General features: G+C 52.1%; 2 protein-coding genes and 1 long non-coding RNA gene across 5 annotated transcripts; 2 read left to right on the top strand and 1 right to left on the bottom strand.

Annotated features, from left to right (window-relative positions):
- Positions 1-842: 842 nt before the first annotated feature.
- RPL10A (ribosomal protein L10a) lies at positions 843-3,269 on the top strand. The gene is made up of 6 exons (XM_039856331.1): positions 843-932; positions 1,256-1,330; positions 1,417-1,497; positions 1,853-2,001; positions 2,661-2,833; positions 3,066-3,269. The coding sequence occupies exons 1-6, from the start codon at positions 928-930 to the stop codon at positions 3,234-3,236; spliced, it is 654 nt and encodes a 217-aa protein (XP_039712265.1). The 5' UTR covers positions 843-927; the 3' UTR covers positions 3,237-3,269.
- A 4,037-nt stretch (positions 3,270-7,306) lies between these two features.
- Positions 7,307-27,742, bottom strand: TEAD3 (TEA domain transcription factor 3). Of its 3 annotated transcripts, XM_039856327.1 has the most exons (14): positions 26,397-27,742; positions 19,073-19,324; positions 17,046-17,110; positions 13,329-13,391; positions 13,063-13,125; positions 12,210-12,221; positions 11,474-11,611; positions 11,312-11,361; positions 10,670-10,731; positions 10,000-10,133; positions 9,660-9,833; positions 9,317-9,457; positions 9,068-9,220; positions 7,307-8,880 (listed from the first exon to the last, which is right to left on the bottom strand). In XM_039856327.1, exons 1-14 carry the CDS (start codon positions 26,533-26,535, stop codon positions 8,767-8,769), a joined length of 1,560 nt encoding a protein of 519 aa, XP_039712261.1. In that variant the 5' UTR covers positions 26,536-27,742; the 3' UTR covers positions 7,307-8,766. The 3 variants fall into 3 exon arrangements, with proteins under 3 accessions (XP_039712261.1, XP_039712263.1, XP_039712262.1); XM_039856329.1 differs by lacking the exon at positions 13,329-13,391 and having other exon boundaries at positions 26,397-27,741; XM_039856328.1 differs by lacking the exon at positions 13,063-13,125 and having other exon boundaries at positions 26,397-27,124.
- Positions 25,349-26,381, top strand: LOC120597691 (uncharacterized). The gene is made up of 2 exons (XR_005651439.1): positions 25,349-25,845; positions 26,165-26,381. It is a non-coding gene; the product is annotated as an uncharacterized LOC120597691 (long non-coding RNA).
- Positions 27,743-27,926: the final 184 nt, after the last annotated feature.

Below are 27,926 nucleotides of genomic sequence, written 5' to 3'. Positions count from 1 at the left end.
GAGTTCTGAGGTTCGTTCATTCAAATTTTATGGGCCAGAAAATAAACCACCCAGCCCAGCCCTATAAGCTGTTGAGTAGGTGAGGTGGTCAGCAACCACTAGGGGAGGGCGGCTGAAGATGGGAGTGACTCAGTCTGGAGTTGGAGAAGGCTTTTGGGCAGAAGACTTGATTAGGAATCAGAGCTCCTAGGGTTACTGTGGGCAGAAAAAAGGATGGGGCCTGTTGGACAGAGGAAAGAGCAGAAAGGGTATGTAATACTGAGGACATGTCTGTTTTATGTCTTTTATTCCCATAGCACCTAGCTAGACGCCTTGTTCATAGTAAACACTTAGTAGATACATGTTATCGAATCAACTATTAGGTGAAAGTCATTACAGTACCTTCCTAGCTCTTCGCCATTGCAAGCTTTGAGGGGCGAGGAACAACTTTATATTTCCCTTCCCACAACTTCCTCCGAAGACCTGAGCCCCCATTAGAACAAGAGGATGAGGAAGATTAGGAGTTAAAGCGTGCTTTTGAGAAGAGGCAGGTGCAGAGGGCAGGAGGTAGTGGGCAGAGTTGGTCTAAGCCAAAGGACAAATATGCAGGAATTGTACGCTCTCAGCGGCCATCACCGTGCAGTGCCCAGAACGTGTGACATCTGAAGCTCAAGCCCAGGATTTAGCCTCTTCCCTAAGGGTCTGCCAGCTGCTGGCGCAAAAGGGGATATTTTCAGGGTGTTGCGGGACGTCCTGGACTGTAGCGCCTCAGGTCGTCCTCGCGCTGGTCTAGCGGTGCCACGCGCGGCATCGCCCTCCAGCGGCGGTACACAGCGCTCAGGGGGGAAGCCACAGGAATAACGCATCTCTCGCGATAACAAGGTTCCTATTTGAGCGCATGCGCGAGCTGAGTTAACCTCTTTTCCGGTTTTTGTGGCGCGCGGGATCATGAGGTGAGTGCTATTCAGGATACTATCCGTGCTCATCCGCACCTCCGGGCGCCCCCATGGGGAAGGAGACCCTGCGAATGGAATCGGGAGTCCTTGCCCTTGCTTCGCTGCGGCGCATTTCTTGCCTGGCGTCGGCCTGCGGGCCCCGCGTTCGACTTCGCGCGCCCAGCCCGGCCGCCAGTAGGGTCTCTTTCCCGGGGCCTGCGCCTGATTCTCGGACCCACATCTCCCGACTCGGTGTCCAGAATCCCCCAGTGTGAAAGCCTGAGGCTTCTGATCACATCGGCGTCCAGGTCCTGAGTGCTCGTCTTGCTTCTTTTTCACAGCAGCAAAGTCTCTCGCGACACCCTCTATGAGGCTGTGCGGGAAGTCCTGCACGGGAACCAGCGCAAGCGCCGGAAGTAAGCGCGGGTCCCCACGGGAGAATGAGCGCAAGGGGGATTTGGGAAGCCGCGGGTGGCTATTTAACTTGTTACTTTTTGTTAAGGTTTTTGGAGACGGTGGAGCTGCAGATCAGCTTGAAGAACTATGATCCTCAGAAGGACAAACGCTTCTCTGGCACCGTCAGGTTGGCACCGTTCTGACCCCACCCAGCACTCAGTGCCCCCCGTGCCCTGCTACTCTCTTGAGGCTCCTTTTGAGCCCTTGATGGGCAGGCACGTGCTGCACTGAAGTGCCCGGGTAGTTCAGACCCTCTGCTTTGGGCAGGTGCGGCTGGACGGACCCCCACCCTGGGTCTTAAAACAAGAGGGGAGGCGTGGGGAGGCCTTGGCCGAGCCCGCCGGCTAGTTTGAGAAGCCAGACTAGCTGTTGGTGAATGTGGACGCTCTGGGTAAGGCTCAGTGGCTGCAGCGGTCCCAGACCCGTTCACCTGCCCTTCGGACCCAGGGCTGGACATGACCTGTTCTGTCCCCAAAATGCAGGCTTAAGTCCACTCCCCGCCCAAAGTTCTCCGTATGTGTTCTGGGGGATCAGCAGCACTGCGATGAGGCCAAGGCTGTGGATATTCCCCACATGGATATCGAAGCATTGAAAAAACTCAACAAGAATAAGAAACTGGTCAAGAAGCTGGGTGAGTGGCAGGTGTGATTTTGTATTGGGATGGGGACAGATAATTCTTATGGGAATGGTAAAAAAATGATATTTCTACCATTTGCATTATAAAATGACAAAGGTTTATAGGATCTGCTGTGGTTGATTAATTCGAGTGGTATTTGTTAGCCTTATGAAGGGTCTTCTCATATTTACTTTTGAGGATTGAATTTTATAGGGAAGGGAGGCTAGGTGGTAGTTCTTTCTAAACAGATGGCAGTCTGTTAAGTTGATAAGTCAGGTCCTGGTGTGTTCTGAATTCTGTATGTGCCAGTTTTAATTTCCTTTTAATATATGGTCTAAGCATTTTACAGATAAACAGATGCAACAGTTGTCATGTAGCTAGAAAATAGGAAGGTAGAATTTGAACCCAGGCAGTTTTAACCAGAGTGCAGTTTCTCTTTCAATGTGAATTGTGGGTCAGCCTAGGACTGCATTTCGTATGAATATTGGATCAGTAAAAAGTTCAGAGGATGGAGAAGATCAAACTGGAATCAGGAGAGGTGTAAAAAGACTTGGTAACCTAAAAGAGGGGTAGAATGTTGGTTAGTGGCCATATTTGTGGTTGGTTCACAGATCCCTGTTTAGAGAGCTGCTTTTCAGGGTCCTAAGCATCCAATGGCTTACTCTTTTTGCCAGCCAAGAAGTATGATGCCTTTTTGGCTTCAGAGTCTCTGATCAAGCAGATCCCACGAATCCTGGGCCCAGGCCTGAATAAGGCAGGCAAGTTCCCTTCCTTGCTGACCCACAATGAGAACATGGTGGCCAAAGTCGATGAAGTGAAATCCACAATCAAGTTCCAGATGAAGAAGGTAAGGAGTTGGAGTCCTGTTTTGCATTTCTGTGGGTGCTTTGGATATGTGATAGTCCCTGAGCAGGGTTGAAGCTTTTCATATATCTCTAATCTTCCTGGCCTGGGTCCAGAGCACTGCTCAGTAGGTCAATAGAAGGGAAGGATGGGCCATCTGCCTTGTAGTTATGCCCACTCTTTCCATGTTCTCTTGCATCTAGCTGCCAATTGATTCGACCTTCCTTTTCTTACAGGTGCTATGTCTAGCAGTGGCCGTTGGCCACGTGAAGATGACAGATGATGAGCTTGTGTATAACATCCACTTAGCTGTCAATTTCTTGGTGTCATTGCTCAAAAAGAACTGGCAGAACGTCCGGGCTTTATACATCAAGAGCACCATGGGCAAGCCCCAGCGCCTGTACTAAGGCACAGCTTAATAAACCATACTGTTACCATTACCTGTCTGCCTGTGACCAAGGGGAGAGGGAGGTATTTTGACAGCTGTCATTGCATGCCACAGCACAGTGAAGGACAGTCATTTTACCCAAACTGCAAGGAAAGCCATTCTTACTGCCTTCAAAATTCTACAATCTTACTCCAATTTATTGGATATTTATGATGTGATAGTCGGGCTGCTAACCTGGACTTGAAGCTTTTCTAATAACCTTGAGGGGGAGGAACAGATCAGGGCTAGGCTATGTGCTTCTGCTGCTTATGGAGTGGAAAGGATTAGGTGTTTCACCTTGAAGATATTGACTCAGCCTTTGGCAACATGCTTAATGTGTGACTTAAAGTTAACCTCCTTGTATGTCAGAGATTGGTTCTTAATGTAGGCTTTTTGTGAGATTTTTGTGTTCTTTTTAATCCCTCTAAGCCATGCACTTGGGGTTGGTCTGTAGATCATAAAGTATTAAAAATGGAGTTTGGATACCTAGATGGTTATGATGGGAGTGGTCCACAAACTCTGAGAAATTGGTCTAGTATTTGCTTGCCTGACCCCAAGTTGAATACCATATATTAAGGGTAATTAGAAACTGCTTAAGATGTTTAGGAAAACATAAGACCTGTGCAATATTGTAATGGGCCCTGTTGATCTCTTCTAAGGAAGCAATGGGTGGCATTAGGCTGGAAACTCCCAGGCCCATTGTGCAATACCCCCAACTCCAGGCAGTCTCCCCTTTTCTGACCCTCTGAGAGAGTTCTTACCTCTGATGCTAGGCACTGGAAAAGTGGCTTTTGGTATAGTGGGAAATAATTAGCTCCATTTAACTTTGGTGAATAAAGGGATCAGTTCATCCCTCCAGTTTTGTTTAATATTGCTGCAAGGCTAATCCAAAGCATGGAAATGCTGTACCTTTTAAAAGAAGCATTATCTGTCCTTGAAGCATGAAAAGTACAAGGTTCTCACAAAAGACCTTAAGCTGTTTTTTTGGGGGGGGCGGTTTTGGCCACTTTCAGCTTTTAACTGCAGGTAAAATAACTACAGTGTAATGTTGAGAGCACTGAATTTTGGTTTTTGAGGTAGGCCTAGCTTGCTCCTTGAATTATTAGTGATAAGCTTGTTGAACAATGTTCCTTTAAGGAGGGACAAAAGCTGGCTATAAAATTAGGGCCTAATTTTATTGAAATGTTTATTCATAAAAACAATTGGAAGCTGACAAATTTGACCATGTTTAAGTGATTTTTAGGATTTTTTGAACTCCAGTTTATGTAATCGGGGAAAAAAGGCAATACTTGAGATACGGCAAGAAGATCTATGGCGATTTGATGAGGAATGTAGTACAAAAAGATTTACGAGTGTGAATATATTTTATGCCTTGACTCTGCAAAAAATCTGCTTACAAAGCACTGAGTACAGTTAAGAGAAAATATAAGATGTGAGAGCCATGAGATAAAGACATAAAACAAGTCCCATGCGCTAAGATGGGCCCCGGCTGCTCCTGTGGCACCTACTCCCGAGGGTCTTGATGGGCACATGGGTGCAAACCATCTCTAGGAGCCTAAGACCAGAAAGATTTCTGTTTGCACCAGTAGTGGTGCTGTTGTGAGCATTGTCATAGTGGAGCCAAGGTTTTCAGAGATTCTCATGACCTCAGGTGCACACTCAGACTTTGTTGGGTACAAGATCAGCCATGCGATTGCCTGTGGACCGAGTGTCCCCCCCACTGCCTAAGTTTGAATCCCAGCTCTGCCACTCAGGAGCCACATGAGCCTGTTGTGCTGATGATGGTACCTACCTAAAGTACCAACTTAAAAACATTTTGCACTATGCCAGGCACTTAGTACTCAAAACAGCAGTAAGAAAATGGTAATTACATGTAACCACATACGTGTCCTATATGTACTGGGCCTGGTACACAAAAATCATTCGGGACAGTGAGTGGAGGCAATCCTGAGGAACACCTCAGTGGTGCTGATGAAGAGAACAGGGTGCCTTCAAAGTCAGTCACACCCTCCTGTCTGAAATGAGCCAAGGCTAAAAATCCTTAACAAATTGTTTTGGAAACTCTAAAGCAAGGTAAATGGGTACATTTTAGAAATACTTGGGAACTTGGTGAATCTTCCTGCATTACTGATTTGAATCACCTGAATTTAAATCAAACCTACTTCAATTTATAAATCTATTGAGCCTTATGTATTAGGGTAGGAGCCCTTAAAAACCAACTCTTAAACAATGACTCAGCACTTTCTCCTGGTCTCTTGGGGAATCTGTTTCCAGCCATGGTGCCTGCCCTTAAAAGGCCCACAACACCTCAACAAAAGGGAAAGAGTAGGCAGCAGAACAGGAAAGCAAACAACACACTTGGGGATAGACTGATTCTGTTGAGCTATTTTAATCAATTCCCAGCCTCTAGGATGATTAGTCCAAAGCTTAGTGTGCACCTGAGTTACAATTCAGGTTTCACATACCTGGGGAGCCCAAGTTCTCTAGCAGTTGTGCTGCAAGGAAATAAAGAGCCCTCATGAACCCTCAGGACAATACTCTGGCCTTGACTGTGGAATTGACAAAAATATGGCACTCCTCCCTCTCCCCCAGGGAACATCAGAACGGAAACGGGCAGGAAGGATAGAACTACGGGCCCCTTCTTTGAGCTCCAGCTTTCTTGGTGCTTCTGTACAGCTTCCCATTGAACCCTGAGCAGAGGAGAGCAACTTCCAGGAGAGCCCTGGGCTTTGGGCTCACAAGACCCACCTTCTCATCCTGGTTCCTTCCCTACATTGGAACCTCGAAACTAGTAATTACCCATTTCTGGATCTGTTACATTTGTGGTTGGGGGTAAGGGGAGAGAGGAAAGAGAAAACAAGCTGGCCATATTTCACTCCTTGAGTTTTCTGCATGAGACCTACATTATTTTTTAAAAAGGCAACAATCCACGTGATAATGCTTCAAGCACCCAATTGATGTATTCATCTATTAGTGCAGAGATTGAATTTTGCATCCAGTCCTAGGCCTGGCACATGGGTCTTTCATAAATTAATTCTGCTTCCAGGACCCCCTCCCAGCTTACTGGAGCTCAAGGTACCCTCTCCATCCTACAAGTGATAATCTGGAGTCCCTCCAATGCAATGGACCAAGACAGAGGCCACCTGAGTATTTAAGTAGTATACTAGGTGTATGGACTTGGAGTCAGGCAGATCAGGTTCTAATCTTGGTGTTGCCATTGACTGACTCAGTCCGTTTCCCCATCTACAAAATTGGAGGTTGGACCAGGATGACCTACGGCCATGGACCAATATATATGTCAGTGGCCTGTTAGGAACTGGGCTGCACAGCAGGAGGTGAGTGGCAGGCTAGCGGGTAAAGTTTTATCTGTTATTTGCAGCCACTCTTCAGCGCTAGCATCACCACCTCAACTCCACTTCAGGTCATCAGGCATTAAATTTTCATAGGAGCACCGGTCCCTGGTGCTGAAAATGTTGGGGACCGCTGATCTAGAAGACTAGATTATCAAGTAGAAAATTTCAGATAATTAAAGATACTGCCTTCTCCCCTTCCCCCATGGTCCCTGCTGTGTGAGCACAAAAGTCTTTCCCAAGTGGACAGGAGCAGGATAAAATCTGGCTTCCCCTGATAGCAGCTATCCACGTGGGAGAGCACTCACCCTCCCTGAGGCTCTTTCCTCATGAGTAAAGTGAGGACAGGACAGTGAGAACAGAAGTCACTGTGAAGACGTGGGGATTCAGCAGGGAGCCCATCTCAGTAGTTGTGTAACCTTGAGTAAGTCGCTTCACTTAGAGACAAAGTGGCAGAAAGAGCTCAGGGCCATGCAGGGCACAATTCAGTGCTTAACTCCTGGCAGGAAAGGCTTGGAGAAAGGTGGGAATTGACAAGCTTTCACAGGACCCTTGAATCATAACTATTTTGAGTGGGGTAGGGCTTGGGTACCCCCAGCAGACAGGGTGGGGTGGGGTGACACACCAGGACCTAACCTAGGAGGAGCGGCCACCTGAAGCTATTCCAACCCAGAGGTCTGGCACACAACTGGTCACACAATTAACCCACAAACAAATAACTTTAATTTTTTTTTTTTGAGCAGGAGCTGGGCTTTGATGGCACCTGCCCCAACCCCGCGCCACATTTATGATATAACCCATCACAGCTGGATTTAAAAAATACACAAAAAATATATAATATACATTATAAAACCTAGGTTGGGTTTGGAGGTGGCCTGAGCGATATGCAAACTGTGAGGACCTTCAGGAAGCTCAGGGGTGGGGCAGGGTAAAGAAGGGAAGGGGCACAGTACTTCATATGAAACTCATAAATACCAAGAGGTTGCTGGTGGATAGGCCGAGGCAGCTGAAGGGCCTGGGTGTTGGGAAGGGACGGCAGGGAAAGGGTTAACCTTCAGTCCCAGAACTGGATCTTAGGAGCTGCTCCAGGCAGGGAGACTGAGGTGAGGAAGAACGTAAGGGAGTGGTGCCCCGCAAGGGGTCACTAAACCCAAGTCTTGGGCAAGAGAAACTCTCAAAGCCTTTTGCTGCCCCTTGTCCCAGGGCCACGAGTCTGTCCAGAAGCTGGGACTCCATCTTCCTACCTGACCCTCCAGCCTAGTTTTGAGCCTGCACCTGCCTCCAGGGGCCTTCCCCTATCAGGAGGCTGCTGGGGGGTCTTGACAAAAGATCTGGGCCAGGGCAGCTTGCGGGAGGTGGGCGCAAGAGGCTCCTGAAGCCTCTGGCTGGATTGCGGGCTAACAGAGGGCACCCAACAAGTGCTGAATATCTGCGGCTCTCCCTTCTTGCCTGATCAAAAGCAGTTGCTCCCCTGTGTCAGGGGGCCCCCAACCCAGCTGGCCCTAGTCCCTCCCGTATGCCCTGGGGCTGGTCCCACTCAAGGGAGGTAGTGTAAACCTGGGCTCTGGGGACAGGCAACCCTGGGTGAGCACTCCAATTCTGCCTACCACCCCTACAGGTTCCTTACTACTCAGAGTCTCAGAACCTCATCTGAGACACCAAGACCCGTGCTTGCCTGAGGATGGCATGAGGCACAGAGGGGGCCTGGCACATAGCAGGTACAAAGAAAGTATGGGCCCTCTCTCTTCTTCTTAACCCAACCCCAACTCGACACTCCCCCTTGTGGCCTCTGCATTCCGCCTCTCCTCCATTCTACTTTCACCAGCTGGCACACTCCCCTGAGGGGCCAGTGGCCACACACACCTGACTGAACCCAAAGGTGTCCTCCCATTCACTCGAGGCTGGGCAGAACTGGGTGATGGTGGCTCAGCATCCCAGCCAGGCTGCCCCACCGCTGAGCCCCCCTCTCTTCTCCCACAATTAAAGCGCAGAACAGTGGCAGGGAGTGTGTGTGCTGGGGGTAGGTAGGGAGGCCTGCTGGGTCCTGGGTCTGAGGCCTGGCAGGCAGATGAATCCTCAATCCTGGACCCCTGGGGATGCCAGGCAGATGTGTGGAAAAGATGCTCGTCCTGGATCCTGGTGGTAGGGGCAGAGAGCACTCTAGTCTTTGACAAGCTTGTAGACATGGTGCTGGGCCCCGTGCTCACTGGTGGAGACTTCGAAGACAAAAGCAATGACGAGGAGGGTCTCCTGGGAGTCACGGCTTGTGACCACCTGGGGGCAGGACAGGAAGATTCAGGAGGTCAGGTGGAACAGGGCCAAGGAGTGTGGAGGCTGAGCAGACTCTGCTCTTTTCTGGGGCTCAGTCTGTCTCTGAACGATGGGTCTGGCCACCCCCGCTTTGAGACCCCTGTGCCTGGCACCCTCCCAGGACCCCCTAAAACTCCTGTGCCTCCCACACCTGCAGGATGGTGAAGTTCTCCAGGACACTATTCATCATGTACTTCTCGGGCAGGTGCTTCAGCTTGTGGATGAAGTTGATCATGTACTCGCACATGGGCGAGCGGTGGATGCGGTACACGAAGCGCCCGTTCTCCAGCCTGGCGTACTCTGTCTGTGGAGAGCCGTGGGAAAGGCATCACTCAGCCCACCTACTCCTGGCCCCACCACTCCTCCCATCCCCACCTCTGCCCCGAGAGCCCCCACTCACCTCCACCTTCTCTACCACCTGCTTGCCAAAAGAGCACACCTTGGTGGAGACACTGATGGTCATGCTATCGGCTGAGCTGTACTGGGAGCTGACCCCATAGAAGGCTCCCGGGCCCTCCTGGATGGTGCTGTTGAGGTCGGCCTGAAAGAAGAGGCGGGGGTGGCATTAGGTGCTAGAGGGGCCTGAGGGAGGCTCCCTGCCATGCCACATCAGGATCCTGCCCAAGGACCCATCTCCGGCACTCTGCCCACAGACCACAGGGAGAGAGGTGGTCAACAGGGTGGGTCCAGGTGTACTGCACATCTGGGTTGGTTGGGAGCAGAGAGGGATGAGGGCAGCTCACCCAGAACTTGACGAGGAAGAAGGCATTAGGCGGCCCTTTCTCATAGAGCTCCTTCAGTCCACCCTTTTTCTCCGGGAACTTGTCATAGATTTGACGCACATCGACCGCCTCCAGGGGTGGATCCGAGAAGGCGGGGTTCGTCTGGCCGATGTGCACAAACAGGTGTTTGCTGTACTGTGGGGAGGGCCCAGTACCGGGTCAGGGGAGCACTCAAGTGTGCAGGCCCAGGGGGGCTGCACGAGGATAGAACTGCCCTATGGCTTCCAAACCCCATGACCCTGAGCTGTGGCCCTGGACCACCATGCCAGAGTCTCCCCACGATTGCACCCAAACACATTACCGTGTCAGGGTCTCGCTGCACCTCCATGAAGGCGGAATACTCAAGGAGCCGCAGCCGGGAGGAGGCGATGGTGCGGTCCTGCCACACAGGCACAGAGGCAGCAGCTGGGGGGAGCGGGGCCAAGGGCTCGTAACCTGGAGGACAAGGTGGACTCTCATCTGCATGTGGCCCCAAGCCTGTACAAAGCCTTTGTGCAAACTAGAAAATGACATGCCTTTTGAGTAGGAACACAGGCTGGATTTTGACTCCCCTGCCAGGTGTCCTTGTACAGTGCACAAGCTGCATGACCCATGTGTGGTGGCCCTAGTAGTATACATCGGTGAATTTTTCCTTTGTCACTATTAATGTGTGTTCAAACTAAAAATGTAGTCAAGTCAAAAGGGAAAAATAAAAATTACCCAGAATCCCAAAACCTTCGTTACAAGGAAGTTTATATACATACAGTATATAAGTGTAATACTCTCAGTGTTACTTGTAGCAGAGTTCAGGAAGCAACATTGTAAAAGGTAAGGGGGCTATTTCTGGATGTCCCAATCCCCCATAGATGCCACTCACTCCTTCCTCCCAGTGCAAACACACACACACACAAGTTGAGTCCCAGCTCTTCCAAGCAGAGGTGCAGGTGCCAAGGGGGGGACTGGTGGTGGTGGCAGCCTCATGGGAAACTTACTGCTGAGCGTCGGCGGCAGGGGAGGCTGGATAGGGTATGCTGGCTGTGCAAAGGGCTTGATGCTGCAGACAGGAGCACAGCCTGGTTAGAGGGTCACCCACTTCCCCATGTTCCACCTGGCCCAATCACATGGTGTCTTATCTGGGATCCCAAAAGGGAGCCACCCAGCCTTTCTGCAGAGGCCCGAAAATGCATGCTGACTAACTCACAAGCTTTTTATTTTCTTCACATTTTAACTTTTGTGAAATCCTGCTGCATCTCACAATTGATGTGCGCGTTTAATGTAGCATTTCAACCTCACCCTGAAGAGCTGAGGGTGTATCTCAGGATGAAAGTCATCTTAGAATTAAAAGAACCAAGTATACTCAACAACCTGACTCATTGACTGAGAGGTGGATTTGGAGATTAACTGAGTGAAAAATAATTGAAAGATGGATGACAAGTGGATGAGTGGGTTGATGAATGAACAAACACATGAATGAGCAGACAGATGCATTAGCTTTCTTACTGGAGCTCTCCATCCTTCCGGTTTTTTAATTAAAACTTTGCTCAGCTGTTGCTGGAGCTCAGATGGGAGGGGAAGTCTAGTGTGGCTGCCAAGGGAAAGAAGAGGGTGTGGGAAGGATGTACCACAATACTCACTCCTGAGAGGGTCCAGGCTGCTGTCCCAGGAGAGGGGGGCTGCTCCAGAACTGCAGAGATGGGACAAAGCACAGGGCTCTCTCAGTATCCTTGCCCCTCACTATAGCCCAGCCCTGAAGACACTCCCTCACCTCCCAGGACCACCTCCCAGGACCCCTGTACCCGTGAGGAAGTGGAGAAGACGGCCTGAGGCAGAGGGGAGGGCGGGCTGAATTTGTTCTGTAGGACGCTGGCGGAGACAATCTGGGCAGAGGACATGGATGCCATGCTCTGGAGGGCTTTGTCCTTGGAGACCTGGTCCTGGGGAGGGGAGGGATCATGTGAGGCCAGAGACAGGACAAGGCCTTGCCTCAGGACCCCCCTCCAAAACTCTCAGGGCTCTGAGGAGTCCAGGTCTGGATTACAGCCCCAGCTGTGCTCTGTGGGCTAAGGAGGGTCTCAGCCCTGATCTGGGCCTGTTTCTTAAGTGTACATCACCCCTGTGACCACAATCCACAGTAAGAAATAATTTTTATTCCATAACTCTGTATGTACCAAAATATTTCGCCTTACGTATCATGTACTGTCAGATTTTCTATTATATTCCATTAGTGGTTCTCAAAGTATGGTGCATGGACCAATAACACCAGCATCACCTGGAAGCCTGTTAGAAATGCAAATTCTCAGGCCCCAGCTCAGACCTACTGAATCAGAAACTCTGAGGATGAGGTCCAAAAATCTGTCTTCACAAGCCCTCCAGGTGATTCTGATACATGCCAAAGTTTAAGAACCATTATACTTCATTAAAAAAAAAATCTGTTTGCAAATCTATTAAATTGATTTACAATCCATAATTTGAAAATCCTATATCAGGTGTTCTTCCCACAACTTCCACCAGGAGAGAGTCAGTGCTACTTACCAGGTTCATGGCCTGTGAAGGAGAGGGAGAATGGATTAGATGAGGCACAAATGAAGGATATATGGGTTAGAGGGACATGTCTTTTCACCTCCCTCCACTCAAAGCCCACCTGGCTCTCAGCTTCCAAGGAGCCAGGGAAGATCAGCAGTAGCTGTGGACCTTCCCCCTGCCCCACTACCACCCAAAGGGAGTGCTTTCCAACTGGGGGGTGCCCTGGATAGGGTAGGATGACAGACAACAGGCTGGAGACCTAGATGGTGAAGCAAGCTGGTACCCCTTGGGTCTGTCCATGTCCTCCGGAGCTGTGCTATAGACATGCAAGGCTGGGGTGGGACACCCAGTTTGCTGGGCAACTATGGGCAGGGAGAAGAAAATGTAGCCTACGGGGCCCCTGACAAAGGCCTGAGCCATGAACCCCAGGCTCTGAGATCCTCAGCCACAGAACATCCAGGATTGAGTGTCCAATGCAAGGAACAGCCACATCCACCACAATAGCTCTGCCAGCAAATACCCTCCAGTGTTTCCTCCCTGCCCACCTGAAGTCCCCATGCAATTAGCAAGGCGCATTTAGGAGGAAGGAGAAAAAGGAAAATGGAGAAGAGAACCGGGCCTTAGTGGTCCCTAAATAATCTTCCTCTCCCTCACTGTAGGGCTGGCTGTCCCCTTGCGCTCAGTCTCCAAGGGCTGTAGCCCTGTGTTGCCTGAAGCAGCCTTTGGTCTTCTTGCTGCTGCTTGTGTTTCTGAGACCCCTGTACCCCCGATAGCTCCTGAGCCCCCTCCCTAACCCAGGCTGGGGTCAGAGAACAGCAACAAGCCTGGGTAGGGCCAGGCCAAGTGGCAAGGGACCCCATACCTTCAGCTTGGACTGAATCTCCCGAGATTTCCGCCTGGCTAGAACCTGCAAGTGGCTAGAGACCTGTAGAGAGAGAGAGAGAGAGAAAGAAAAAGAGCAGAAAGAGTGGAAGAAGAGGCAAGAATAGAGCTTCAGCCAGAAAAGAGGCACAGTGGGGCCAGAGAGCTGGCCAAGGCAGAGGCCTGAGCCGTGCAGAGATAGCAGTGGAGGCGCCATGGGTAAGGGGCCGAGGAGGGGCTGGAGGCCCCAGTCAGCACCCAACGTACCTTGATGCCAACCTGGTACTCCCGCACCTTCTTCCGAGCTAGAACCTGTATGTGGCTGGACACCTAGGGGCCGCCCCGCGCCCAGCCAGAGAGGAAAACACAGACAGTGAGGAGGCACAGCATGGGGTGGCCATAGGCATAGCCTTCATCTCTGGGAACAAATGTAAGTAAGGGAATCTGTGGGGATCCTGTGGGCAGACACCCCTCAGCCCTACCAGTCTGCTCTCCTCTTGGCCCTGTCTTGATCAAGGCCTATAGTGGCTTCTAGAATCGCCATGTACAGTTACTGAACAAAAGCACCTAGCCCAGTGAGGGCGAAAATCCAGTCCGAGCTCTGCTGGCCAAGCTATGTGCCCTGATGTAGGGCTGTATCTAACCTAGAGAAAGGATATCTTCTTATTTTCCCCAAAAGGGGTGACCTTTTTCTCCCTGGTATCCTTAAAGGAGATACATTCTTCTAATACATTCCTCTGGCACCACAGAGGCTAACGATGGCCATAATATTCCTGCTGGCCATCAGATTATACATTAGGCCATATCTTCTATGAAAGATCTCTCCTGTACAATCGTCTAAGTCCTCCTGTGAACCCCAACAACTTGCCAGCCTATAAAACTAGGCCTGGTCCTACTCCTGCTTCATTCATGCAGCTTTTCCCTCCAACACACCTTCCTTTTCCTTGGACTAATAAATGGCAGTATACACACACAGTAGATGCTCTTAATTGCATTTCTTCTCTAGCACCTCCTCCCTGAAGCATCCCTCTCCTGGCAAACACGAGCTAATCACGGCCTGGATGTCTGTACTATGGGGCTTACCAAACAGACCCTTGAGCCCCAGAGAACATAAAGGTCACTGTTTTCCCCATGCAACACAAGGGAACCCATGGCTCCTCTAGGCTGCTTCACACTTTCCTTATCAGTAACTGCTATTGGCTTTCTTTGCAAGTTGTTTTTATCCCCAAAAAGAAACAGTTTCCTTTTCTTTTTAATCAGAGACTGAAAGTTACTATGTATGTGATGCTGGGGGGTGCGGGGGATACTACTTGGTTAGGACCCAGGGGAGTGCTCCTCATGCTGCTTCATATTGCACAGGAATCATACATACATCCAGCAAGATTACTGATCATTTCATGTCATGACAGTAACTGACATTTACTGAGCGCATCTATTGTTCTCAGCGCTTTACTCATACCAACTCATCTGACCTTTATAGCAACACTAAGAAGTTGATACTAATATTTCAGATTTACAGATGATGAAACCAAAGCACAGAGAGGTTAAGCAGCTTATGTAAGGTCACACAGCTGGAGGCTAGAGCTGGGATTTGAACCGAGGTGGCATGACTCAAGAGTCCACTTGCTCTACCACTGAGCTATGCCACCAGGACTCTTGTAGACCCTTAGCACAGAGGGCCACCTTCAAGTAGTCAACTCTGTGACAGTTGAAAGTCACATAGGATTTAATCTTAATGTCATATTTAGCTGGTTTTTTTTCAATATGGAGGCATTGTACTTGCTACTAATTGCTGTACATATCTGTAAAAAAAACAAAACAAAAAACAAAAAGAACCTAAAATAGCATTTCTAAAACAAAGAGTATAATAAAAACAACCAAAACAACCTTGCCTGTTGGCTGGTTGTTCTTTGTGACCCATAAAGTCATGGCTTGTCCTCATAACCATAGGATGGGTCCTCTTTTAAGGAGATATTAGATATCAGAATTCTAAGAAAAAACAGAGGAGTACCTCCCACACAAAATGACAAGGGCCAATGGTTTTTTAAATTCTGAGCTCGCTGACAGCTGGTTTCATTTATTTTATAATTTTATAATTATAATAAAATCTCGTTGACCAGCCAGCCTGCATGGGAAACCTGGCCAAGAGCAGGTATAACGCTGGGCCCAGAATGAAGAGGTTCTGCTACCCTCCCTGGTCAAAGCGTTGGAGTGTAAAGATCCCTCAGCCCCTTCTCACTCTGAAAAAGGTTCCTATAAACATATCTTTTGGGTGAAGCAAGACACACTGAGACAGTGCCTTCTCTTGCACCTGGAATGGCTTTCTGTTTATAATGACAGTAATAATAAGAGTGATGGCAGCGACAAGTGCTTGTATGGTGCTTATTCTGGTCTAAGTGTCTTCACATATTAGCTAATTTAATGGATGAGGAACAGAGGCTGGGAGGCGAAGCACCCCCTTCCCGCAGGTAGTAGAGCACGTATTTGAAACCCAGAGGTCTGATCAGTAAGTGTTCCTCCTGCAGTCGCAGGCCAGGGAACAGGGCCCTTGACCATCTGGTTCCCTGCTAGAACATAGTAGTAGCTCAATAATTTACTAAATGAATAAATACTGTGTAACATGAGCTGGCTAGGGAGAGTGGTTAATAAAAGCCTGAATAAATGAGGGAGTGTTTCTGCTCCCACAGTTGGTGGGTAGACTCAGAATCTTCCTTTGAGATAGTGGTGTGGGACAGGTCAGGCTTGTCATATGCTTGCATGGGGATCTGGGGAGGTGGATGCAAGGCACAAAGGCTGAGGGTCAGAGGCGCCCTCCATTCCTCCAGGTACCTGCCTCCAGCCTACCTCTCTCCTAGACACCCCACGTGCAACCCACCCCAACTGACTGCCTGTCACCACACTGCTACCCTCCCTGGACTGTAAGCCACCCAATCATCTCTCAAGTCGACAAGTGTTCCCCATCCCCACCACTACTACCCTCACCACTGCCACTACCCAGGCCACCACTGCTGTGGATCTAGGTCCCTAATCCATTGCCTTACTGCCCCAGGCCTGGACCAACATTCCTCGAGAGCTGCTACCAGCCACTCCCTGCTCTATTATCCTTTCATGGCCCCCAGCTGCCCCTGGAGAAAACTTGCCCCTCAGGCCTCCAGCCAAATCTCTCACCACTGGCCCTCAGCTCTTCATCCCACCCTCCTCCTCCACCACCCACCCCACCCCAGCCCACCTGGCTGACTGAAGGTTCTTTCTTGCCTATTGGATTGAATCTTGGATCCACTACCTACCAGCCAAGGGACCTTGAGGAAGTTACTTAAATTCCCTGTGCCTCAGTTTCCTCATCTGTAAAATGGACATAATTACTGTATCTATCTTGTAAGGTTGCTGTGAGGATCAAATAAATTAATATCAAGTTAGCTCCGAATTCGCAATTATTATTTACATATCCAACTTCCTCAGCCTGGAAGAATCCCCTCCCTTTTTTCTGCTTGGCTAAATCTTATTCCTTCTTAAAAATGCATCCTGAGTGTTACCTTCGCTAGGAAGCCTTCCTAGCTCTCCCTCTTCCCTTCCCCTGCCTGGTCAGGGTTAGATGCTTGTTCGACGGCACACCCCCCCATCTCAGCCATGCCACCCTGCTCTGCACTCATCCATCCAACCATCTGTCTCCCTGACTGGTCAGTGGGCCTCTCAGGGCAGTGTGCATGCAGCTGCCACAGCTGCCCCGTGGGGCTTTCCTGTGGTCACTGAAGCAAAGGCCTTGGGTGGAGTGGTGGGCGGTCAGAGAGGACAGTGGGAAGAGTGATGGAGCAGCTTGAGGGGGTGTGAAGTCACTAGGCGAGGGCAGGGGAGCAGGCTGGGTGAAGGGGCAGCTCTGAGGAGGTGGGCAGGGCAGTGGGATAGCTCTGGACAGAAAGGGGTTGAAGGAGGCAGCTGAGAGAATGTGTGTGTGCAGAGGGGCCACTACATAAACAGTCTCTTTACCTGTTTTCTTGTCCGAGTCTTCCCTGTTCTCAATTTAATATAGCGTGCGATCAACTCATTCCGACCTAGATTGGGTGAGAGGAAAAAATGAGTGGGCGAAGTGGGGAGCTGGTGGATGGAGACCACCCCACCAGCTGAGAACCACACAAGGCACCTCCCTCAAACACTGCTCCTCTGTTCCCTCCCCCACTCTTTACTCTGACCCCACCCTCAGGGGCACAAGCAGGTGGACAAGGAAAGTGGGGAAGTCCCAGGTGCTCCCCCTACTGCCTCCAGGGGGCGGGGGGTCTGCTCATTGGGAGAGGGGTGAATAGGGGCAGCAGAGTAGGAGGAGGAAGGTGGAACAATGTCAGGTTTCCCTGCAGACAGGGGCAGGTGTGGCCCAGGGGCAGCAGGGCAGCTCGGTCCCTCACTCCCAGCCCCTAGCAGTGCTTCCTTCCTTCAGGGCTTGCCACCAGCTCCAAATCTCTGAGTGTGTGTATTCGTGTGTGAGACCTGACCCAGGCAGTAGACGTTTCTGTTAATATTGCCATGTGTGTCTGAGAGTTCTAGACTGGGTTCCTGTCCTAGCTGTCCTTGACATGAGGGGGGACCCTGGACAAGTCCCTTCCCTTCTCTGATGAAATAGGCAGGAAGGACCGGATGGTCTCCAATACACCTCCTACACTGATAGCTTGTGTTAAGATGTGTCACTGAGCATGTCACTGTGCCCTTGAGCCTGTCACCCCCATGTCACCAGTTACCAGTATCTCTCCCGCCCTATGAGAGCCCAACTGCTTGTCAGCCTTGGGGTGGGGGGCTCTGCTCAGCACCATGGACCCTCTGAGGGGGCATGTCCCTGGGAGAGGGGTGCTTGGGACCCGTAGCTAAGCATATCTCAGCATCCCCTGGGTGTATACCTCTTACCCCCAAATCCAGGCCCCTTGCCCCCTAACCTCACAGCCTCCCCACATTCTCCAAATTCCTCTTCAATGACAGAACCAGCCCCACTGCTCCTCCCTTCCTGCCTTCCCCTCTCCACCCCACTCCCTCCGCCCTATCTAAAAATACCCTGTGGGGCTGCCCCAGCCATCTGGGAGGTGGCAGTTGGGGCAGGCAGCCCCCACCCTTAGGAAGGCATCCTGGAACATCTGCCTGCCCCATGAGTGGTGCTCTGGTGCTAGGGGTAGGTGTGAAAAGAGGGTGGGGGCAGAGGACATGGGGCAGCCCTTACCACTCGGCCCAGCTGTCTCCTTCCTGTACCCGCCATGGTACTGGATGCTGGGAGAGGACAAGCTGAGGGCCTGCCTCAGTCAACCATAGGCTGTCAGGGAGGGTTGGAAGGAGTTGGCAAAGAGCCAGGCCCAGAAGGGCTGAGTTATCCCAAAAATGCAGCTCTGGGAGAGCCCTCTCAGGGCTGGACAAGGGGCGACACTCCCTTCTGGAGGCAGGAGGTGGGCAAGGCAACAAGGAGAGGGGCCAGAGGAACAAGAGAGACTTGGGAGGGGGTCTGAAGAATGAATGAGTCTCTCTAGCTTTCTTCACAATACAGGCCCTTGTCACACTGTGGCTTACCTTGCAGCCGTCCCCTCCCCAAAGCAATGGAAGGAACTCACCAATGGGAAACCCTGCTCTGTGCTGGGACTTCCGCCCCAGGCCTCACCCCTCGGGCTCCCTGACATTCTCCCAGGGGAAGGACCCTCTCCCAGGCCTAGCCTGGAGCACAGTGGACTGACCCAGTTTCCCAAGCCCACTGAGTCGCTGTGAAACCTCCAGGCCAGCAGGGGGGAGGAGAGGAGAAGCAGATGGGGGTGTCAAGGGCCAAGCTCTTGAGAGCTCTCGCTGGTGGAGGGGGCAAGCCTGGCTTGTTTATGAGGAGGATCCAGACACACAGGCTTGCACGCCCAGACTCGCCCATGGCGGGCTGGCGGCCTCAAGACTTGGCCAAACCGGTTGGGTGAGGGGGCAGAGAGCAGGGGGAGGGGCCTGGGAAGGCCAGGCTGCCTCCCCCAGTCCTGTCCAGTGTCCCTGTGCCTCCCGACACGCACCATACATCTTGCCCTCGTCTGACAGGATGATCTTGCGGCGGCCGCAGGGTGGGTAGATGGCCAGGGCCTCCTGGAAGCTCTGCTCGATGTCCGGGCTCCACACTCCCTCCGCATCGTTGTCCAGCCCCTTGTCCAGGCCCTCGGGCCCATCCTCCCGGGCCTCCCCGGGGCTGCTGCTGGCGTTCCAGCTGTTGGACGCTATTGTGCTGGTTACTCTGGGCTCTGGGCCTGAGCCCACTGGGCAGCCTGAGCCTGGGGGACAGACACAGAGGAGTAAAGGCAGGTGCTCTGGGAGGTAACCAGAAATTAAGCTTATTCAGTGCTGTGTGACCTTGGATGAATTACTTCACCTTTTCAACCCCCAGTCCCATAAAAAGAGGAAAGGATCTCCTTGAGGTTGTGAGGATTAAAATTAAATGAGATCATGACAAAGTGCCAACCACAATGCCTAGCTCATAGCACTCACTACAGCACTGGTTGCGATCAATAACAACAAAAATGCCTTATATCCACATAGCACTTCTTTGGGGAAAAAGGACTTTCATAGTCATTCAATCCCCAAATCTAAGGCAGCGAGGGTAAAGAGTGATGCCCATTATTCAGACAAGGTAAAACCAAGGCACACTAGGTCAGTCAGCTGTCAAAGGCATATGATGAGCAAAGAGAAGAGGAACACAAGGGGCAGGGCCTGGCATTTCTGTAGCTCTCAGAGGGGCTCCTTGGCTCCTATTCTGCTAGCTCCTCCTCCCTGTCATCTGGATCCCCAACTAGGGACACTCAACCCCTCATTCTCCCCGCAGCACAAATGCAACCCTGCTGAGGACCTGCTGTGGGACCCAAAAGATAACTCTAAAGAACCCTGCCAAGGAATCTAAACGTAAGGCAGGAAGTGCCCCAGGAATTGCAAGAGACACTGGCTGGCAAGGGAGCAGCTGAGAAGGTGCCCAGCCAACAGCCTTGCTCAACCCCACCCGCTCCTCCATCCCACTTCCTGTTCCCGTACCTCTTGGCCCTACAGCAGCCCATAAACCACCCACATGCCGGCCCCTGCCCTGGCCCACATCGCAGATGGGCCAGGGCTCTGTAAACTCTGAGTTCCCTGCACACGCAAGGCTAGTTTATTTAGACCACACCCAGCCAGTCCCCCCAACACACTCAGCTCCGAGTCCCTCGCTTTAGCCTAAGAATCTGCATGCCCAATGTATACCAGGGTCCTGGAAGACTCAGAGGCCAAGAGGGCTAGATCTCGGGACTTTGCTCTGGGCTTCAGGGAAAGTCGGGGCAGGTCTTTCCCCTCAAACATGAATCCCATCTCTTGTAGAATGGGTGGGGGTTCTCCCTGTGGGGCCACCTGTTTGCTTAGGGAGGCTTAAAGGGGATGGGGAGTGACATGGGATGGGGAGGGCTTGAAGGGCCTCAATATCAGCTGGATATATTGTTTTAGACTTAACATTACCACTATTGACAGCACCCGCCATACGACAGGCACTGTGCTGGGATTTTACACACGCTGACTCATTTAATTCTCAGAGTAACCTATGGGGTATATACTATTATTATTCCCACTTTACAGATGAGGAAACCAAGGAACAGAGAGGTTAAGCAACTTGCTCAAGGACACACAGCTAGTTAAGCGCTAGAGCCAGGTTCCGAACCCAGGCAATCTGGCTTCAGTCTCTTAACCAAGGGGATGGGGCTGAGAAGCTCCATCACCTATAGTGAGAAAGGTGAGAAAGGCGGTCCAGCTGTCATAGCAACCACCCTGATCTGCCTAGTGGGGTCCAGACAAAGGGGCCCTCCTTAGCCCAAGTGGCTGGAGCAACTTAAAGGACCCCAGCACCGTGGTAGACCTTTTAGTGAGCCCTCTGAGACCACCAGGAATAGCTCCCATGCCAAAGGGGCCTCCAGGGAGAGAGGAAGCCACGCTCCTGACAGGTCAGGAAGACAGACTCATCTACTCCTGCCTGTCTTTACCCCAGGGAGCTGTATCCCTATCTCTATCCTCTTTTCAATCCCAAGGCCAAGCTTTTGGAATAAAAATGTGAGAGCAGGGACTCTAGGGGACCCAGTGACTCTTACATTGAGGAAGTTGGGATACAGGGCCTGCCCCCAGGTCTGACATTGCCACAAGCTGTCAGAGGGGAGGCAGAAGAGGGAGGACGTGAGCTAAGACCCCTCCCAACAGAGTCCTCAACCCATTTTCCCCCAAACTCTTTCCTGCGGCCTCCCTCAGAGCAATGGAAGCCCAGAGCATGGGGGGATCCTGGCAGCCCGACTTTTGAAAGCAACTTTGCTGCCTCCCCCAAGTCTCTGCTTGCCTCCCCTCATCTAGGCAGTGGCCCCCCTTCTTGGGGTGATGTCAGTCCCGCCCCGCCCCCCGCAGGAGCACTGTGGCCAAATATGGCGAACACAGCAGTGCTTGGGAGCTGGGACAGACTGGGGGGGCGGGGCAGCCCCGGCTTGGACTGCTGGCAGCTGGTGAGGGGGAGGGGAGCCAGGGGGCAGCTACAAGGACAGTCAGAGAGAAAAGTGGGACCCCCATCCCTTCCGCTGGCTCAGGGGCTCATGCGAGACTTACTTTCTAGGAACTCTAGTGTAGGCAGAGCCACCAGCACAGGGGTGCACAGGTGACCCCCGCCCCACACAGCCATGCACAGGAGCACGCGTGTGCAAGTATGCTGTGTGGGTGACCAGGTGACACCCACACGGGCGATGGTGGGCAGACAGCTGCACCAGGCTAGGGACTGAACTGGGATCTCTGTCCTATACACTCTAGAGGAAGTCAGTGAGAGGAGTGTACACTGGCAGCTCCGGTCTTCCCAGAGTTACTGCTGTGGGATCAGGGCAGAAACTAGTGTGTGCCCACCTGCTTCTCCTTAGACCCCCAAACACTGGGACCCAGCCTGGGGTGAAGGAGGAAGCCAAGGGCTCCTCAGACAGCTGCAGGGCTGAAATGAGGCAAACGTGAGACTCAGCCTTGGTGGAAGAGGAGGACACTAGGGAGCTGCCTGGGGTGAGAGGGCACGCCCCCCTGGGGGGGGCAGCCTCAGCCCGGGATAGGGTCTCATCTCCCCTGTACAGAGAGGGATTGGGAGAGGTGGTGAGTTCCCCGCAACCCCACCCCCAGCTCTCTGTTGACTTGCTTGCCCAGGTGTGTAGAACCTCTGCCTTGCTGAGAGGTGGAAGAGAGGAAGAAAGACCCAAGTGAGAGGCAAGCGGGTAGAGCTTCGGACAGACAGGAGGGCAAGAGGGAGATGGTGTGCGGGAGAGTTGGGGGTAGGCTAAAGAGAGGAGGGGTTAAAAGGAGCAGTAAGGGGAAAGATCAGTAAATTCAGATACAGTCAGGCAGGGAGGGAGGGGGTAAGCCAGGAGGGAGAGAAGGGTGAGGGGGAAGGGAGGAAGAGAGAGAGAACGCATGCAAGAAAGAGCCAGAGAGAGAGCATGTGCAAATGACAGAAAGACCCAGAGACCAGGGCAGACCCAGAAAGAAGGAAAGCCATTGTAGGGATCTAGGGTCAGCTACAACAAGGGCATGCTCATTCCTGTCCCATCTGCTCTCCCACCTCCTCACAGATGACCTCTCATCTCCCTCTGCAGAAGCCCCATTATTGCGACAGGGACAGGCGGTGGACCTCCTATGGTCTCATCTGCCCTTACACTCAGTCTGATCAGCCACACACACCTGCTTCCCCTCTCCCAGTGCCTTTAGCCGTGAGTAGGCTGGGTGAGCAGGCTTTGGGGCCCTCAGGGAGGAAAGCGACACCTTGCTGCCCACTCCTCACCCTGGGGCCAGGCCTGCTGAAATAACTGGTTGGACAGCTCCAAGGATAGAGGTTAGATTTGGGCAGGTTCAGAAGCCCTAGACCCCCACTCCTATAAACCCCCCATCAGCCTCCAGACCACTCTCCCTTTTAAAGTTGGAGGACAGGCCTGAAACTTGGGCTCCCCCAAAGTCTCTGCCCTGGTGGGGAATGTAGACAAGGCAAGTCCAGGCAGGTGCCCCCCCAAACACACGCTTATCCCTACCACTGTACCAGCCCCACTGGGAGGACAAACTGAGCCTGGTGACTCTGCTGGGTCTAGCAGCCAGCAGCTGTCCACTCTTGCAGCGACCCGAGCCTCCAAAGTACTCTCACTTTGAGTGATCACTCAAAAATGTGGGAAGATTAGTGAAATCAGCAGTTCTGTCCAGAATACCGCCCCCAAACCTGGGCTGGGCTGACCAGCCAGGGGGTTGATGATGGGGAGGGTAGCTGATGATGGCTAAGGGAGCCTCCCCACTCTCTCTGCCTTTCTCCCTTTCCTCCCCACCAGCCCCCACAGCAGGGCCAGCTGTTCTCCAGCTGCCAGAGGCTCCCACCCTAGAAGTGGCCCTGCTTTTGTTGGGATGCCTCCTCCATCTCCCGTCCAAGGACCCCTGAGGGACCCTGCCTGGTGGCCACACCCTGCCAGGCTGGGGAGGGAATAATACCCTCTTCCCTGGAGTAGGGTCGGGATTTTTACAGGCGGAAACAATTTGCAGAGCCCACTAGGAGGGAGGTGGGGGGCCTCCTTCCCTCTCCCCCGCTCATTAATGTGCTTCCAATTTGGGAATCAAGACTGTGCCACACGCCCCCATACTCAGGGCACAGGCTTCTCAGGGAGTAGAGGGGCTGGCCAGCCCTCTAGGCTTCCTTCTCCAAAGCTCCTCCTCACTGTCAGCATGCACCCCACCCCAAGTAGTTGTAGGAGGGTGGGAGGGTAAAGACTCAGAGCCCTCAAACCTCTTGCAGAGAGAAAGGGCCCGGTTCCCAGACCTCCCTTCGCCCCCATCATGAGATTCTGTCCTGTCTCCTCATCTTATCTCAGACCAGTGAAGGCCAGGTATCCAAGTTGGTGGGGACAGAGATGCAGTTAATGGGCAACTTGGGAAACAGGGTTCCACAGTTCTCAATTAACCTGTCAGCACCTCCACTCCCACCAGCCTGCCTCAACCCAAACCCCTTGTACTCTGTCACAGACTGAGGTGCCACCAGTCACTCAATGAATCCCCCCATCATGAGTCACAATATCATCTATAAACACACAGGCTTCACAGGCTTTCTCTGGGCTCCTTCTCTCTCTCTTACACACACAATCCTCTTCACAGACACCGTCTTTCACGTTCACTATTACATGTATCTCTCCCCCTTTTCTTTTTTTTTAAATTTTATTGTGAGGAAATACACGTAACATTAAATTTATTATTTTAACCATTTTTAAGTGGCTTTAAGTGCATTCCTTGTTGTTTTGAACAGTTGTTTTTCATGGTCCCCCATACAGACACCACATGCATCAGGGTCACAGGCCCCCAAATTAGTCACACACAGTATCCCACTCTATATCTGGCGCAGCCTGAACGATGTCGCCCACACTGTCCTACAGTCCCAAACAATCTCAGATAGTGACCACCCACAGAGGCAGTCTCAGTCACACCCCACAGTTTCTCTTACACGCAGCACACACATGCAGTTTCTTTCTTGTGCTCAGTTTCATCCTACACACCTTATTTCACACTCAGCTTATCACGACAGCTTCTCAGCACACTTATAGTGTATTGGATATAGTCTACCATGTCACAATGGTTTCTCCCTTACACAGATGCACACACACACCATACTGTCATAGTTTTTCTCATACATAGTGTCATATACAGTCACACACACAGATCCTCAGAGTTTCTATAAACCTGAGATCATCTCATATGCTGTTCGCACACATGTAGCATCATAAAGTCATGCCACAGCATCATATGTCACACACAACGTCATTCATTCTACTTCTGACACACACAGCATCATACAATTGCAGTGTCCCTCACACATGTAGAGCATCAAAATCCCAACCAGTATCAGACACAGGCTCATACTCATGGTTTGATAGGCTCATACTGATATGTCTTTCATAAACACATCCCGTGTGATGGCCATTCACACAGTCGCACACTAAGAACATCATTCAGTTTTTCTCATGTAGGTGCTATATCAGTCATACACAGAGACCGTCAGTTTCTTTCACACACATGAATGTTAAAAAGTCACAATGTCACATACAGTTTCTCTTGTGCATGTCCAGCCTCACATGCAGTCACATACACAAACTGGTTTTACCTGGTTGTCTCTCACACACATATCCATCCCACACACAGTTTCACCCACACAGAATGTCCCACTCGGTTCCTCTCACACACATCCAGCGTCACACACAGTTGCACTCTCATTTCCCTCTATCACTTCCTGTCCTTTCAGGCCTGGCAGGGAGTACAGGAAACAATCAGCACTCTAGGAAACCTCAAAGGCTGAAGCTTAAGGGATCCTCAGAGTGATAGGATTCTCTGGCCCCTGCCTACAGCCTCCTGTGGGACCCTGAGAGAACAGGCAGAGCCCTCTCCCATCCAGTGTCCTCTCTGGAGGAGCAGCACCTCCCTTGCAGACAACTCTAGGCTGGCACAACACCAGGAGGGAGGGGAGGGCAAGGCAAGGCCATGGGGACAGAGCCAAGTGTGATCTGTTGACCTCTGCTCCAGGTCTGACCAGAGAAGTTCCTGCCATGGCCCCAGGGCTGCCCCTAGGTCCCCGGATACCTGGGTCCTCAAGGCCACCCCTGGGACCCAACAGCTTCTGCAGCTCTCATGTGGGAAGAAGGGAGTGTGATCTCTGAGCCACATTCACAGAAAGCTGCAGCATATAGAGCCATCATGGCTCCCCAGCTCCCTGTGGCCTGGCACTACCAGCTTTTTTCCTGCTTTCCTCACTGTGAGTAGAACCCTCTGCTCCTCTCCCCTTCCTGAGAAGGTGGGCAGGGCTGATAGCTTCGGTGCCCTTCCAGCTTAACACTGAGCCCCTAGAGGGGTCTGGGAGTCAGGCAGGGGGGCCCGCCATCCAAGTGGCCTCTGAACACCATTCATCCCATCTAGCTTTTCAGACCTACTACCACCCCTTCAGAGGGCAAGTTCCCCAACTCCACCTGGCCTCCCCGTCCCTTGACGCCTGCTGCCTGCAACTTTTTCAGCTGCGCTCACCTGGTTTAGTTACTCCTCAGTCACCCCTAATCTGTCCTCATTTTCTTCCTTAGACCATGGGATCACCCACTCACTTCTCCAGACCCCATCAGGTTTAGATTCCATAATGGGAGGAGAAGGAAGGCCAGCTGACTAGGAGACAGAGACTCTGGGAGAAGCTCAAAGAAAAGAGACCTGAGAAGTCATTTATTCCAAGCAGGGAAACTGAAGCCCAAAGAAAGAGGCCCACCAAGATGACACAGCTGATTAAAGGTCCAGCTGGGAACAGATCTCTAATTGCTTTACCTCTTCTTTTGATGTTTCCTTCTGGTTTTAATATTTCCTCAACTGGCAGGATGTACCAGGGTTTGCAAACCTGAGGGTGAGGGTGGGAGCAGGGCTCAAGACACATACACATAGCTCTGTCCTGCCAATCACTGACCATCCTACTCAGTCATTCCGAAGCCCAGATGCACTAATTAACATTAATTACTGTTCCTTCCCTATGGGACTGGGGGAATGCCCAAGTGGTTGAGATTTCTATGGGCTCCCAGCCTCTTTCTGAGGAGGGGGCATCCAGGGCCCATGAAGTCACCTTCACCAGATATCCTATTTTCTAGATGATACATCTGTCCATCCCCTGCCCACAGGGTGAGCAGGAATCCAGAAGCCTACAAGGATCCAGAAACATGTCCTGGGGCGGTACCCTTGCAAAAAGAGCTACAAAAATCTGGAAGGGAAGAGGACATAATTCCCCCAAATCTCCAACTTTTGGGCATTTTGAATTTCTCTCCTTTCCCCAGGCTACCCTTAGCATTCCAATCAAGGAGGTGTCTGCACTGGGGTGGAACGTGTCCACAGAACCAGGCCAAAGGAGATGGGACACATAGCTGCCACGGGCACCAGCCCCTCTGGGCTGTGTCCAGCCCCCACCCCCATCCCCTGATCTCCTGGGCTACAAGTCCAGGCCTGACCTGGTTCTGCCTCTACCTAGAGAAAGGAAAGACACAGAGGGAGGTGCCCCCTGAGAAGCCCTCCCCCAGGGCTCATTCCCCCTTGCCCAGAAAGAATCTCTCAGATCTGGATCAGGGCTCCTCTCTCAGAAAAGTGACAGAGTGGGGTCTCAATGACAGAGCCTGGCTAGGCTGGAAACCAGATGCAGACAGGCACTCCAGCCTTCCTTCCCCAGGCAGGAGTAAAGGGCATGACAGACAATGGTGTTGGTGGCGGTGGTGGCGGGGACAAGCTGCCTTCAAACCTTCTAAAGTTTAAACAAGGGCTCTGAGAAAGTGTGGCAAAGAGAAGGCCCCAAATCCAGCCCCCTTTGGAGTCGGGCTCATAGCGTCAGGGCTGGAACGCCGAACCTCCACCCCGACACAGGCAGCATAACTGGAGAGAACTTAAGCCCCTGCCTCTCGGGGGGCACACGCCCTGGGCGCGCAGCTTTGCTCCCAGACAGCCTCCACAATCCAGCGAAGCCGTGGGCACCGCGCGCAGGAGCCTGCCTGGGCGCCGAGAGGCCCGGCCCGAGGCCTGCGTGGAGCTGGGGCCAGGCGGGCTCCGGGAGAGAGCGCAAGCCGGGAGTCCAAAGGGCGGCAGGGCCCGGGACTGGGCGCCCTGGGTAATGAGCTCCCCTGTGGCAGGCCCCCCCGCAAGTCGTGCGGCCCCCAGACCACTGCTTTGACATCCCAAACGCGGACGTTCGGACAGGCGATGGCACCGGGGACAATCTCCCGGCTCCCCTACCTCCTCTGACCAACTCATACCGGTCGCGGGAGGGGGGACGGTGGGAGGGGTGGGCGGGGCTTCCCGAGCTCTCCCACTGCCCTCTAAACT

The sequence above is a fragment of the Pteropus medius genome, unplaced genomic scaffold, assembly GCF_902729225.1.
Source record: "Pteropus medius unplaced genomic scaffold, Ma_sr-lr_union100, whole genome shotgun sequence".
NCBI lineage: Eukaryota > Metazoa > Chordata > Mammalia > Chiroptera > Pteropodidae > Pteropus > Pteropus medius.
This window is presented reverse-complemented; position numbering and strand designations above follow the sequence as displayed.